Genomic DNA, 16,621 nt, shown 5'->3' on the forward strand with positions numbered 1-16,621 from the left:
AGGCTGGGTTCACATATGAGCATGCAGTGGCTCACAGCAGGAGTCTGGTGCGTCCTTGTCCTCGTTTTAGCACAAATTTTGGGCTGAATTCGGACCTGAAATGGACCAAAAGACGCACAGGGCTCCTGTGCAAATCGCCCCGGAGCCGCTGCAGAGATATGTGAACCGGCTCCATAAAGAGCCAGTCACAATCTCTTGCTGTGCTAACCCAACCTAAAGGTTGATCAACAATTATTAAAGTTTTCTGTCTTTCTTTCTTCCTCCTGCTCTCATTTCAGGGTAATTTTCTATTGAAAACGTGGAAATATGCAATAAGGAACATAAAATTTGCAAAGTGCTTTACCCTACAGCAACTGATTAGAAGTTTTTAATTACAGTATTTTAATAATTCAAAACTGATAGAAAGTAAACGCTTAATAGTTGCTTTAGGTTGCTTATACTCCCAGCAAAAATATTTACCTATATGTATGTTTGTGTACATCATTGTGTACAAGCAATCTATCTTTGACCAGGTACCCCAGCTAGGCAATATACTCTTCTCTGTGGCCCTTTCCGATTGCACTAGCATGATTATAAAGCTTACAAACGAAATGGATGGAGACGACTCCAATTATTTTTTTACATACTATCTTGCCATCCCCATATTTCTTTATGTGTAGTGCAGTGTATTTATGTTGTGTACTTCTCTCTCTATAAGCAATTTTTGACCAGGCACATAAGTCAGGCAGTTACCCCTTAATAGTTATAATTACCTTCTAATTGATGTAATATTTGCTGTTGTCCCATCCCATTTATCAACTGTGGATAAGAATGCTAGATTGTTACGTAAAAGGGAAGGAGTTTTCTTGTGCAAACCAAAATCGCTCTCTATATTGCACGGTTAAAGATCCACAGACAATTGATCTAAACTGCAGCAACCTTTCATTCTTTCTTCTCATTATTGCTATGTACAAAGAAGTTACCTCTAATGATGGTTCTAGGTCCAGATGGCTGCTGTGTAAGGTAAGAATCCTGGCTTTATTCATGTTATCAGATTACAATATGTGCTGTGAATGGGCAAGGGGAGAGGAAAGGAAAGGAAAATGACAGGAGGTGTCTGCTCATGATCCCATCTACTATCTGCTAAGTTTGCCAGCAGTCTCCTGAGTAGCAGGTCTGACTTTGTATCTAGTAAAGCTCACAGTGTCACACTATTACTAGTATTATTTTACTAGAATAGGCCAGAATTCCTGAGGGACTCCTTGCAGAGACTGACTGTGCATCCTTTGACTGCTGTGCAATAAGTGCATAAACACATTACAAACAATCAGAATTAAATTTATCGTATATGAATGAAGAATACTAAATGTAACATAGTATAGCATGAATGACCCACTATTCTGCACGTAGCTCTTTCCAGTCTGAGGTTTTCTGTTCAGGGCATTACAGAATGGGTTATATACTTAGCCAGTTATGTATTGTAATTGTAAAAATAAGCATACACTGTATCTACTTACAAACGATAAAACAGACAAGCGCCCCCAAAGTAATAAACTTTTCCCATCTCTGAGGAAGAGGGTACTACCCTTGAAAGTTCTAAGCCAGTTAGATCTAGGTAATGTCCCCCCAAGCCTAGGAGCATGCGGAGTGGACAGAATAACTCTGTTACTTTGATGCGCCTTGTCTATTTTATTGTTTGCAAGCAGATATACGCTTATTTTTTACAATAAATGGTTCCTGGGATAATGCGCTAGGCTGGTGTGCCCTCTCTTTCTTGTGTTACACAGTAGTGATGCATGGAACAACACTGTGCAGGTGGGGGCCAGGCATAAGTATATTACCTCTACGTGCGGGAAGCTTTTTTTGTTGAAACCGTTTCACTTTAAAATGTTAAGTATTAGAGGATGAACGTAAAATGTTTATAGCTATGCAAGGCATGCAAGCCCTTGCCTTCAGTCTAATTGTAGGCAAGGCACTATTTAGCATATATCATGTTGTCAGTGGGATGTGCTCTAAGAAAAATTGTCTTGTCAATGCAATGTTTAACTAACCTGTCAAAAAAAAAAAAAAAAGCAAGCCTTGTGTATTAAAGGGACTAAAAGTACTGTGAGGCTCTCAAGAACCAACCAAGTTCTTTTCTGTAAAAGGTATAATTTATCCAGGTCATGGCACAGATGCCAGTAGTTAAGTCACATTCAGAATTCAAAATTTGACTTGGTGCTGGACTACACAGTGCTTTTTCTGACAACCTTTTAAAAACGCCAGTGTGTCTCCAGCCTCACAAGACCCATAATTTATGTGCCCTTGCTATCATGCCTCCTAAAACCTCAGAGGGAATTACCAAGGAAAATGAATGCAGAAAGTAGATTTTGACCATTTCTGCTCTGTAATTATTTCACACCTTAATATAATTTTGACAATCTTTAGGTCCTCAGCTCTATGTTGTTTAGAAGAAACAAAAGCAAGCAACATAGAACACAAAATGAAACATGATACAGGTGGGTACAGTATATCTGATTTATTTACAGTACAATTTTACAGAAAGCATTTTCTTCCAAACAGACCATGTGCTTCTTGACACTTGTGGAGTGTTCTTTCAAGTTAATTACTGGCCAAACAAGTTAGCTCATACAAACAAATTCGTTTTAAAGACAAAATTAAAATTTTTTGATAACTGGCAGTCTGCCTAAAAGTAACAACATTTGTAAAAGAGTATGGGTTTTGATGCATGAGTTTTCATCACTTTCCCTGTTTGTGTTTTACAGTTCCTGGGTGTTCTTTACAGATGTGTAACCACAGAGACAATCCCACTCTACATTTTGCAGATGTCAGTACTTCGCTGCTTTTCTAGGTGCATCCAGTAGTCAGCAGGTATCAATCATTTTTGACATTTGCAACTCATCATAGTAATTGTCTCTGTGACATTTAAGGCCTGCAAAATGCAGGAAGCGAAGGATACAGCAGGCATGGTGACAACCAACTGACAATACAAGCCCTCTGTATTTTCTAAATGGTTAAGTGACTCTTTATTTCTTCAGAAGTAAGATTTAAACATAAGAAAGACAGTAAAGAAGGGTACAACCTCACAGTAATGTCTCTAAACACAAACCTTATACAAAAATAAAAAATAAAAAAATGACTTTACTAACAAATAGTGGACTTTCTTAAAAAAAAAAAACAAAAAAAAAAACAGTGTGCAGTACCAATCAGAATTAGGTTTTTATTAGCCAGACTGCTGCCAAATGCTATTTTTTGATTGGCCTCTATTACAGAACTTTTATTTGTGTAAAAAAAAAAAAAAAGTCCACTTTGCATATTAATTAAAAAAACCATTGCGGAAAAGGGCACTATGGCCAGTGGTACTCCAAGTTTTATTTACTATCAGCAATAACTGTCTGATAAACTTTCAAATGCTACAAGATTTGCCAGTATGTTGGTTACGTAGTTATGTCCTGAAATAAAACAGGTGGACTCAGCACAGCAGGCTAAATGCACAGAGTCATAGACACAAGGTCAAGTCCACCACAAATATTACTTTTAAGTAGATGCCAAATGGTTAATCAGGTGTTTACTTTTTACTTGAGCCTTCAGTGGCAACATTTTCTCCATTTTTACTTCTACCTCCACCAAGGCCATTGTGAAGTTGTCGCAACCTAGTGGACTGTCAATGTGTTTTACACATGTGATGAAAATGCAGCCGTGGGTAGAAGACTGCTCTGCTCTGGCGCTTATTTGCCTGCATGGTGAGGCACACCCAACAGCAGATGAAAACTCCCCTGAAATAGCAATTTTTGGTGTATAGGGGACAATTCTACAATATATAAGGGTAAATACTGCTATAATTTAAACCAAATACTTTAATGTCTGTATCATTGCATTGACTCACTATGGACAGAACTTTTTACTTATACAATGTTTTGCCAAGAATCAATAGCAGGTAATACACATGTGGTGACAATGAAACCCACAGATTGTATACAATAGCTTTACAAGTCACTGTAAAATGCAAACATTTTTCAACATTTGATAAAAGTAAGCCAAGCAATGATTAAGGGTGCATTTACACCTGCAAATGCACCCTGTCTTCGATTAGATACGAGAGCCCCAGTGGGGGTCCCCACGGTTAGCTGCAAGAGGCTGCTGGCTCTCACAGCTAATCGTGGCCACTTGCATGTAATCACTCGTGCGGTGATGACATCAATCACAGGCAGTCTGCGTCCAGGGCTGTTCATCCACATGTAATTTGTCCATGAGAGATGCACTCTAAAGACGTTACACTTTGCATTATCTTCTTCCTGTCACACTGCAGTAATCATTCTTGCCACAACTACTTGCTCAAGACATTGCCATCTGCTTCTAGAAATTAGTATGTTTCAGGTCTTACATTGTGCTGCATTAAAAACACACAATGGACTGACCACAGCCCAAGAAGAAATCATGTGCATTAACGCACAGCAACCAGAAGCCAGCTTCCTTTGGTTGAGTGGGGTTCGTCCTAATGAGTGCTGCTTGGTGATTAGTTATCGTGTGGAACTGAACACCACTGTTCTGTGACCTTTGCTGGTCTTTAAGTCACAAATGTTTTTTCATAGACTTTTTTCTTGAGATTAGTAAAGGAACATTCAAAGCCCCATCTCAAAATATAAGACTATTTTATTTTATAGAAAGCTAGTTTATAAACTCTGCTTTGCAGAAAAGCTAAATAACCATTGTCCAGTAAAACCAGGCAGACGCCTTAAGTTGACTTTATCATGTGACCACTAAAAGCAGCCTGCCAGTGGATTCAATGGATATTTAGAGGTTTATGAATCCTACTGTGGCAGGTTCTGTTCTCTGTAAACATTCACATGGCTGTATTATGGTAACATGTTATAGTCATATTCATCTCTTAACATGCCTTAACCCCTTGGAGCTGGCGCCTCCCAGCCCTTTAGGGGGTTTAGGACGCTGGGAGGTGGGGCAAGGTTCATGATCATGTAACCGCCATAATTGGCTGTCACTGCAGTCACATGGTCAGAAAGCTCCCGATCGCAAGCAGCGATCGTGAGCCGTTACCTGCCAGCAACTGTGCCGAGGGCGCGCTCTCGGCACAGCTGTATCCCACCTTATTACGCAAATATGCAGCCGCTCTGTGCCCACCAACGGGTCAACAGGTCAAGGAGCAAAACAAATCCATTAAATTGGATTGGCTGCCTTAACGCACAAAAATGTGTTGCCTTAACATATAGCGTAAATGTGCCCTTATAAGGAGAAAATGGGGAAAAAAAAGATATACAAAAAGTATCAAAACCATCTTTAGGAAATAAAAGTTACATAATATAAGACATAAGAAAATCTTTTTTTTTAAGCTATCCCTGTGTACAAGCCTAGCGGTGAGAATAAGGTATTAATATGACTCCAAATAGTGGTGGCCTTAATTCTCTAAGGTACAATGTGGATCCTGTCCAGCTCACATATGGCCCACACTCTGAATCCACTGAGGCCATAGTTTCCCAGTGGCACACCAATCCACTGGCAGTGGTCATGCAAGTAGGCAGTATGTAAATATGTGGAAACCGCTCAACAAAACAAAGCTAATACTGACTAAAATAAAAATTACAACTAGCCCTTCAAATTATACAAGCGCAAACTTCACTATATAATAATTTTCTATGTTATAATCAAAGCCACCACAGGAGAAATATACAAATGTCATCACTGTTGATTTAGCATGAATGTAATGGGGAAAATAAAACATGCAACAAACTAAATACATAAACTTCAACTCTGCTTGAAAAAAAAAAAAAAATCCAGCATATGTTTCTATTGCATTCCATTTTAAAAGGGAGTGGGTTACACTTAAGGAGGGTTGTGTGTTAAATTGTGCTCACCAACCACATACAGTAGAGACAGAGATTTTGATGACAGAACCAATTCCTAAGGAGTTTTACCTTTTTACCATGTTTAACCTCAAAATATTCTTAGAAGTTATTTTTTACTCCACAAAAAGGAGACGACCGTTCTAGCTTACAAAATGGTTGACTGTGTTTATACACTGGCTCCTAATAAGTTACTGGTTTGGGTCATCACAAGACTAACTCAACTGCATATAAAAAACACATGTACTTCAAAATATAAAAGTAACAACAAATATGGTGTTGTTCTAATGTGCTTGCAGTTAACCTTTTTTAGTGCAAAAAAATGATGAGTGCTTTGCAAATGGGCATTTTGCTGGTTAAACAAGTAAAAGACATAACCAATAAAAAAAAAAGCAACTCTAAACCACTGCACACACATTGAACCAGAGCACTGAGAATGCCCCAGTCTGGACAAAAACGTGTGTCTAAGGGAGTCAATTTAAAAAATGAATCATTTAACCTTTTAAATATATTTTAAATGTGCTCTCATAGAAGCAATGTGAATAAAACTAAATGCTCCCTTTGGAAGCTGTGTACAAAATACCTCTTCCATTAACTCATGCAATTATTTTAAATCTAAATGTCGCAAATTTTTTCTTAGGAAATTCTATATCACAATTTAAAACACAGACTGTTTTGAAGTTTTCTAAATAAACCTAATTTCTAAAAAGAAAAAAAGAAAAAAAAAAGGGGTGGGGGATCTGATTGGCTGCTATAGGTTATAGCATAAACACTATCAGTTTCCTCAAGATGCTTAAACATGAAGACAGTGTTACCTGTAGAGACCAGACACCATTTCCAACTTGCTTTAGAAAAGAATATGTGCCTAAATAATAACACAAAGTGGATAATAGTGGCACAAAGTAAGGGTGCATTCACACCTGCCTCCAATAAGATGTGAGAACCCCAGTGGGGCTTATGTAATCTCTCATACAGCGATCAGTCGCAAAGAGGCGGCCTATCACAGGAACCCCCGCTAGGGTTCTCTCATCTAAGACGGCGGCAGGGTGCATGTGCAGGTGTGACTGCAACCTAAAGTCTAGTACACACGGGCCAAATGTCTGGCCGGTTCAATAGAAACAGATTGAAATTCAGCCTGTGTTTAATGCAGTCGATCCGGCAGAAGCTGGCTACTGTTGAAGGGGGCATGACGAAAAAAGGTCAGAACACAATAGAACAGCAGGGAAGATCACTGTACTAACTTTGCATAGTTAGTACAGCGGCTCCTCCTGAGCTGTCAGTTTTTTTTCGTTCAGCCCTGCTGGGTTGAACGAAAAAAAAAAACACCAGTGTGTACTAGGCTTAAACCTAAGCAACATAATCTCCTTTTTCATAGGCCTGTATAAACAGACTTGTGAAATATGAGAGAATTCTTAATAAGCATCCAAGTTCAATCGACTAGACAGTCTGCATAAAGGCTAACTGCAGCAAATGTCTGCATTGTGATTCCATAACCGCACATTACAGTGCAGATTACAGTGTAAGCACCTTCCAGCATAAAAGTACTGATATCAGCAGTGAACTGCTTTACAAATACAGTATAAGTGGAAATATAAATAAGGTCTTGTATTAAATGCGTCTTAAAGGAAAGTATATTTTCCATAGCAAGCAGTTAAAACCTACCTTTATTTTTCTGACACGGCTTACTAAATAAAAGGAATAATCTTACTGGTTGCTGTGAGCATCACACTATCCTTTTTGAAAACACAGATATCAAGACCCACTGAATGAACTGATATTTAAAATCATTTGGAAAACTCCTAATGACAAGCTAAGCATTATCCCTAATCTGTTCAAAGCTGACTAACCAGATTCAAGGACTGGATAACACCGCTGCACCCTCTGTAAAAATAAACTAAAAAGTTTTTTCTTCTTGCATATTAAATATAATACAAATAATGGCTAAATCGTTTCTGCATCAACACAAGCAAACAGCATAGCGGCCTTCACAGGATTTTGTGTCCTAGCTGTACAAAACAATAGAGTAGATTTTTTTCATTTAGGTTATGTCATTTATATATATGTATATATATATATAATTTATGAAACAAAAACAAAAAGCAGCCTTAAAACAGATTCTTACGAAAAAAAAAAAAAAAAATCTATCCATGCTTATTTGAAAAAGTTCCAAAAGGGACATGGCTGAGACAGAAGTATATAAAACAATCTCTAAAAAGGAGAGCCAGTAGAATGCATGCTTGGGATAGGATAAAACTTAGAAATCCGGCTCTGTGCTGTAGGGTTAAGGCATTCTGACTCTCCAGACATTTTAAAAAACATTTCTTGCTCCTGAAGTTTTCTTGCAAACTCTTCTTCAAGTGCCTACAAGTGAAAAAAAATCTCATTATTTTCCAGAAAATATTGCAAGTACAGAAAAAAAACATTTCACAAATAGAATTATTAACTGATTGTTAAGCCTCGGTTCACACCTAGTCGCCTGACAAGTAGCGTTCCGTTCTGTGCAATGGAACCGTTCTAATTGGAGCGACACAAGTCGCTCCGACTTAGAAAAAGGTTCCTGTACGACTTTGGGGGCGACTTGCATTGACTTCTATACAGAAGTCGTTTTGCAAGTCGCCGCTGAGTCGTGTCCTGGGTCGCCTGAGGCAGTCGCGCTGTAAGTTGTGCTGCCTCAGTGTGAACCGACCCTTAGGGTTTTTTCAACTTGCAGCTAATTGCCAGGTGATTTCCCTTCACTTCCTTTAATAGAAATCTCTCCAACATAACACAGAAAAATAAAGGCAGGGAAGGATTAGGAAGTCTAACAACGTTTTTTTTTTTTTAATCCTGTACCTCTCCTGGTCCCAATAACAACCACTCACCTTAACCACTTAAGGACCAGCCTCGTTTTGGATTTTAGGTGTTTACATGTTTAAAACAGGTTTTTTGCTAGAAAATTACTTAGAACCCCCAAACATTATATATGGTTTTTCTTCTAACACCCTAAAGAATAAAATGGCGGTCGTTGCAATATTTTTTTTTGCACCGTATTTGCGCAGCGGTCTTAAAAGCGCACTTTTTTTGGAAAAAATTTACTTTTTTGAATAAAAAAATAAGACAACAGTAAAGTTAGCCCAATTTTTTTTTATATTGTGAAATATAATGTTACGCCAAGCAAATTGATACCCAACATGTCACGCTTGAAAATTGCGCCCGCTCGTGGAATGGCGTCAAACTTTTACCCTCAAAAATCTCCATAGGCGACGTTTAAAAAATTCTACAGGTTGCATATTTTGCGGTACAGAGGAGGTCTAGGGCTAGAATTATTGCTCTCGCTCTACCGGTCGCGGCAATACCTCACATGTGTGGTTTGACCACCGTTTTCATATGCGGGCGCTACTCGCGTATGCGTTCGCTTCTGCGCACTAGCTCGTCGGGACGGGGGGTTTTAAAAAAAAAAATTTTAAATTTTTATTATTTATTTTACATTATTTTATTTATTTTTACACTGTTTTTTTTAAAAAAAAAATTGTGTCACTTTTATTCCTATTACAAGGAATGTAAACATCCCTTGTAATAGAAAAAAGCATGACAGGACCTCTTAAATATGAGATCTGGGGTCAAAAAGACCTCAAATTTCATATTTACACTAAAATGCAATAAAAAAAAAAAAAAAAAAAAAAAAGTAATTTAACCACCATTTTCACCCCCTTCCTGCCCAAGCCAATTTTCAGCGCTGTCGCATTTTGAATGACAACACTGTACCCAAATGAAATTTTTATCATTTTTTCCCCACTAATAGAGCTTTCTTTTGGTGGTATTTGATCACCTCTGCGGTTTTTATTACTTGTGCTATAAACAAAACAAGAGTGACAAGTTTGAAAAAAAAAAACACAATATTTTTTTACTTTTTGCTATAATAAATATCCAATTTTTTTTTTTTTAAACAAATTTTTTCCTCAGTTTAGGCTGATACGTATTCTTCTACATATTTTTGGTTAAAAAATATCGCAATAAGCATATATTTATTGGTTTGCGCAAAAGTTATAGCGTCTACAAAATAAGGGGATAGATTTATAGCATTTTTATTATTATTTTTTTTTTACTAGTAATGGCGGCGATCTGCGATTTTTATTGTGACTGTGATATTGTGGCAGACACATCGGACAATTTTGACACATTTTTGGGACCATTCACATTTATACAGCGATCCGTGCTATAAAAATGCACTGATTACTGTAGAAATGTGACTGGCAATGAAGGGGTTAACCAGGAGGGGGCGCTATAGGGTTAATCGTGTTGCTAGGGAGTGATTCTAACTGTGGGGGGGAGGGGACTCACAAGGGGAGGAGACCGATCGGTGTTCCTCTGTACAAGGAACACACTATCGGTCTCCTCCCATCTGACAGGACGTGGATCTGTGTGTTTACACACAGTTTGAACCGGAGCAATGCGGCGGGCGCGCGCCCCCTGGGCTGCCTGGAAGGCTGCGCCGTCATATGACGGCGGCCCAGAACAACAGCTGCACCGTCCCGCCTTCATATGACGGCTGGCGGGCAGCAAGTGGTTAAAAAAATGACATTTGAAAAAATGTGCCTTTAACCACTTGACAACTGGGCACTTAAACCCCCTTCCTAACCAGACCAATTTTCAGCTTTTGGTGCTCTCACATTTTGAATGACAATTACTCAGCCATGCAACACTGTATCTTTATGAAATTTTTGTCCTTTTTTTCACACAAATAGAGCTTTCTTTTGGTGGTATTTAATCACTGCTGGTTTCTTTATTTTTTGCGCCGTAAAAGAAAAAAGACCGAAAAATCTGTAAAAAAATACATTTTTCTTCATTTCTGTTATAATATTTTGCAAATTAGTAATTTTTCTTCATATATTTTGGCCAAAATTTATACCGCTACATATCTTTGGTAAAAATAACCCAAATCGGTGGATATTATTTGGTCTTTTTGAAAGTTATAGAGTCCAAAAGCTATGGTGCGAATATCTGAAAATTGATCACACCTGAAGTACTGACGGCCTATCTAATTTCTTGAGACCCTAACATGCCAGAAAAGTACAAATACCCCCCAAATGACCCCTTTTTGGAAAGAAGACATTCCAAGGTATTTAGAAAGATGCATGGTGAGTTTTTTGAAGTTGTCATTTTTTCCCACAATTCTTTGCAAAATCAAGGTTTTTTTTTTACTTTTTTTTTTTTCCACAAAATTGTCATATTAGCAGGTTATTTCTCACACACAGCATATGCATACCACAAATTACACCCCAAAACACATTCTGCTATTACTCCCGAGTACGGTGATACCACATGTGTGAGACTTTTACACAGCGTGGCCACATACAGAGGCCCAACATGCAGGGGAGCACCTTCAGGCGTTCTGGAGCACCCAGGCCAATTCTGACATTTCTCTCCTACATGTAAAAATCATCATTTATTAGCTAGAAAATTACATAGAACCCCAAAACATTATATATGTTTTTTTAGCAAAGACCCTAGAGAATACAATGGCGGTCGTTGCAACTTTTTATCTCGCACAGTATTTGCGCAGCAATTTTTTTAACGCGTTTTTTTTGGAAAAAAAACTGTTTTGTGCTTTACAAAAACCAAAATAATAAAGTTAGCCCAATGTTTTTGCATAATGTGAAAGATGAAGTTACGCCGAGTAAATAGATACCCAACATGTCACCCTTCAAAATTGCACGCGCTTGTGGAATGGCGCCAAACTTTGCTACTCAAAAATCCCCATAGGCGACGCTTTAAAATTTTTTACTGGTTACATGTTTAGAGTTACAGAGGAGGTCTAGGGCCAAAATTATTGCTCTCGCTCTACCGATCGCAGCGATACCTCACATGTGTGGTTTGAACACCGTTTTCATATGTGGGCGGGACTTACGTATGCGTTCGCTTCTGCATGCGAGCACACAGGGACAGGGGCGCTTTAAAAATTTTTTTTTATTGTTCATTTTACTTTATTTTAGTTTGATGCTTTTTTCCAAAAAAAAAAAATTTTTGACCACTTTTATTTCTATTACAAGGAATATAAACATCCTTGTAATAGGAATATGGCATGACAGGTCCTCTTTACAGTGATATATGGGGTCAATAAGACGCCACATCTCACCTCTAGGCTGGGAAGCCTGTAATTAAAAAAAAAAAAAAAAAGATCCTGGCTTCGATCGTAGCGGTGAGTCGCTAGAAGCACCGCAAGGCGGCGGGAAGGGGGGACGTCCCCTCTCGCCTCCCGTAAGAACGATCAAGCAATGGAACAGCTGCTATGATCGTTCTTATGGTGTAGGGAATCGCCGGCTGAAAAAGCTGATATCTGAATGATGCCTGTAGTGCAACCATCATTCAGATATCTCCGCACAAAGTCAAGGACGTTGTATGACGGCGGGCGGGCGGGAAGTGGTTAAAACGCTTTTTTTTTTTTTTAACACAAAGTTGTCCATTTATACAATATTTCTACCACATAACATGTACATACCAAAAATGACACCCCAAAATAGATTCTCCTGCTCCTCCTGAGTACGGCGATACCCCATGTGTGAGACTTCCACAGCCTGGCCACATACAGAGGGCGAGTACAGCTGAGCATGGCTCAGCATGGCAGGGTATGGCGGGGTATTGCGGAGTATGGCGGGGTATTGCGGAGTATGGCGGGGTATGGCAGGGTATTGCGGAGTATGGCGGGGTATGGCGGAGTATGGCGGGGTATGGCAGGGTATGGCAGGGTATGGCGGGGTATGGCGGGGTATGGCGGGGTATGGCAGGGTATGGCGGGGTATGGCGGGGTATGGCGGGGTATGGCGGGGTATGGCGGAGTATGGCGGGGTATGGCGGAGTATGGCGGAGTATGGCGGAGTATGGCGGGGGCATGGCTGAGTATGGCGGGGGGCATTGCAGAGTATGGCGGGGGCATTGCAGAGTATTGTGGGGGCATTGCAGAGTATTGCACAGCATTGCAGAGTATTGTGGGGGCATTGCAGAGTATTGCACAGCATTGCAGAGTATTGTGGGGGCATTGCAGAGTATTGCACAGCATTGCAGAGTATTGTGGGGGCATTGCAGAGTATTGCACAGCATTGCAGAGTATTGTGAGGGTATTGCAGAGTATTGCACAGCATTGCAGAGTATTGTGGGGGCATTGCAGAGTATTGCAGAGTATTGTGGGGGTATTGCAGAGTATTGCAGAGTATTGTGGGGGTATTGCAGAGTATTGTGGGGGTATTGCAGAGTATTGTGGGGGTAATGCAGAGTATTGCACAGCATTGCAGTAGTGAGGGATGGCTGAGCATGGATGGATGGATGTCTCTGTGCAGCGCTGTGGGCACTACACATACAGCCCACAGCGCTGCAGACATCCATCCGTCCCCCTCCCCGCTCACAGTGTACCGATCGGTACACAGGAGGGGAGGAGAGGATCCGGCGTCATCAGATGACGCCGGTCTGTTTACATGTGATCCCGCCGTCATTTGACGGCTCGATCACATGGTAAACGGCCGCGATCAGCGGCCATTTACCGGGATCCGTGATGCGCCGGGTCCCCTGGACCCGGCGGTCACGGATGTGTTCGGGTGCGCGCCCCAGGGGGCGCGCAAGAGGGGAATTCTGGGAGGACGTCATAGTACGTCCACCCAGAGTTATCCAACCGCCCTGCAGCCGTCATTCGGCTATGGGCCAGTTGGTAAGTGGTTAAGAGGAGTGGACGGAAGTGACGTTTTAACGTCGCTTCCGCCCAGCAGTGTCATGGAGACGAGTGAGCGCCATCTTACTAGCCCATTATGCTTTTGCTTTACTTCCTCTTTAAAGGGCATTTAAAGCGAAAACTAAAATTACCCTTAGAAGTGGTGGCTGCATTAGTTTTTCTCTTTTTTTTTGGGGGGGGGGCTTTATTTTCACCTGGTAATCAGGCAAATAACACACTTCCTGTCTTAACGTGTCTCTTATCTGTGGCAGATCAATGGAGACCCTTGGAGAGAAGCACTGTCTGGAGAGGGCAGTGTTAGATGGACTAACAGATTTAGACGGACTTTACATACTAACAAATTAAAGCTAAACTCCAGCTAGCACCTTTTATCCTTTTGGGATAAAAGGTTTTATAAAAATAAATAAGAACTGACCATTGTAAACACCACTTTAATTGCTACATAGTTTTTTCAACCCTCTTGGTTTGTTAAAGTAATTTGAAAAATAACTGCAAGATTAAGGACCCTTTCTTAATGCTAGTGACAGATTGCATCATATGTTTCTAAAGAAAAAATTCGCGCTAGGTGTACAAACAGTAACTTAGTGAATATCACCCGTGAAGGAAAATCCTGCAGCTATGCACTATACCTTGATAAGGGCACTACTAAATAGATATAACAAAAAGCACAGCGCTGGATATAAATGCAAAAATACAACAAAAATTGATATTACTATTAAAGCACCAACAACTTTCATATGTGATAAAAGAAAAATATAGAAATTAACAATAACATGAATGCTTCACTATAGTGATATATATGCGTGAACAATAACATGAATGCTTCACTATAGTGATATATATGCATGAACAATAACATGAATGCTTCACTATAGTGATATATATGCGTGAACAATAACATGAATGCTTCACTATAGTGATATATATGCGTGAACAATAACATGAATGCTTCACTATAGTGATATATATGCGTGAACAATAACATGAATGCTTCACTATAGTGATATATATGCGTGAACAATAACATGAATGCTTCACTATAGTGATATATATGCGTGAACAATAACATGAATGCTTCACTATAGTGATATATATGCGTGACTATTCCCAGTTTTTTATCCACACATTTAGAAAAAAGTCCAAAGATGCAAAAATTATGTCAAAACAAATGTCCAAAAAAGCAATTAAATGTGACTTTGAATAATAAATCCGTGACTGTCACCGTGTTGAAATCCCGTCACCTGGTATAGATTGAAGGCTTACCAGATAGCTCTATGCCTCTGATCAGAGGCTAACAGCTTGGGATTTGCCCTCCACAGCGGCTGGAACTTTAGCTGGGATGATGGATGTAGATCCACAAACGATCGCCACAGGCTTCCAGACAGCGGTACAATCAGGGAAGAGAGCTCTCACCGATATGGAAGTGTTTAAAAGAAAAGAGAAAACTCCAATGGTGTAGAACGTTTTATCTCTTGTTTATTAAAAGTCGCCTCACTGGCATCCATAAAAACACTTTTCCTTGCAAGGAACCAATACAGCTTTAAAACGAAACTCCACGCATGCGCCGTCGGTACGAGCGTGTCTATCCTACGGCCGTTTCGTCAGAAATGACATCATCAGGGGCACGTTCTACACCATTGGAGTTTTCTCTTTTCTTTTAAACACTTCCATATCGGTGAGAGCTCTCTTCCCTGATTGTACCGCTGTCTGGAAGCCTGTGGCGATCGTTTGTGGATCTACATCCATCATCCCAGCTAAAGTTCCAGCCGCTGTGGAGGGCAAACCCCAAGCTGTTAGCTCTATGCCTCTGATCAGAGGCTATCTGGTAAGCCTTCAATCTATACCAGGTGACGGGATTTCAACACGGTGACAGTCGCGGATTTATTATTCAAAGTCACATTTAATTGCTTTTTTGGACATTTGTTTTGACATAATTTTTGCATCTTTGGACTTTTTTCTAAATGTGTGGATAAAAAACTGGGAATAGTCACGCATATATATCACTATAGTGAAGCATTCATGTTATTGTTCACGCATATATATCACTATAGTGAAGCATTCATGTTATTGTTCATTTCTATATTTTTCTTTTATCACATATGAAAGTTGTTGGTGCTTTCATAGTAATATCAATTTTTGTTGTATTTTTGCATTTATATCCAGCGCTGTGCTTTTTGTTATATCTATAGATTGCATCATATGTCATTTGTGATTTTGCCTTTAGTACCACTAATGCCGCGTACACGCGATCGGAAATTCTGACAAGAAAAGTCCAATGTGAGCTTTTGGTCGGAAAGTCCGACCATGTGTATGCTCCATCGGACTTTTGCTGTTGGAATGTCCGCCAAAAAAAGATTGAGAGCAGGTTCTCTATTTTTCCAACGGAAAAAGTTCCTATCGGAAATTCCGATCGTCTGTAGCAATTCTGGCACGCAAAATTCCTACGCATGCTCGGAAACAATTCGACGCATGCTCGGAAGCATTAAACTTCTTTTTCTTGGCTTGTCGTAGTGTTGTGCGTCACCACGTTCTTGACGGTCGAAAGTTCAGAGAACTTTCGTGTGACCGTGTGTATGCAAGGCAAGCTTGAGCGGAATTCCTTAGATGGTTTTTCCGACGGAAATTCCGATCGTGTGTACGCAACATTAGAGAGCTACTTTTCTGCTGCAGGTAACTCAGATAACTAAAGCAGAAAATACACAAAAATGACGTGGCGAATTAAAGAAAAGCATGGCAGGCAGGTTTGCACACATCAGTGTAGCGGTTGGGTACCTTCTTCCGTGGTCGTAGTTTTTCCCTCCAGTCTTTCAGCTCTTGGACGTGCTCTTCATCTAATTCCTTCAGCTTTTGTGTTTCATGTTCTATTAATAGGTGGCATTTTTCATTCTGAAAATTGTAAAATTAGATGGCAATAGTTTAATAGAATATAACAGGCAGCATAGTAAACATTTCTAAATTAAAAATACCAAAAAGTGATATTTGAGCTACAAAAATATACACCATACACAGTAAGGAGGGTACGCTTTAAATAATAGTTAATGGTTTTGGTACATTTTTATTTTAATTTCCTAGATTAATCTTCACA

General features: G+C 39.7%; 1 protein-coding gene across 2 annotated transcripts in view; it reads right to left on the reverse strand.

Moving 5' to 3' along the window:
• Nucleotides 1-2,482: 2,482 nt before the first annotated feature.
• Nucleotides 2,483-16,621, reverse strand: part of SLK (STE20 like kinase) — a 122,649-nt gene continuing 108,510 nt past the window's right edge. For both annotated transcript variants that reach the window (XM_073596099.1, XM_073596100.1), the window contains 2 exons: nucleotides 16,309-16,422; nucleotides 2,483-8,198 (listed from right to left, as the gene is read on the reverse strand). In XM_073596099.1, coding sequence (XP_073452200.1) covers nucleotides 8,046-8,198; nucleotides 16,309-16,422 — 267 coding nt within the window. In that variant the 3' untranslated portion in view covers nucleotides 2,483-8,045. The remainder of the gene's footprint in view (nucleotides 8,199-16,308; nucleotides 16,423-16,621) is intronic.

The sequence above is a fragment of the Aquarana catesbeiana genome, linkage group LG08 (genome assembly GCF_042186555.1).
Source record: "Aquarana catesbeiana isolate 2022-GZ linkage group LG08, ASM4218655v1, whole genome shotgun sequence".
NCBI lineage: Eukaryota > Metazoa > Chordata > Amphibia > Anura > Ranidae > Aquarana > Aquarana catesbeiana.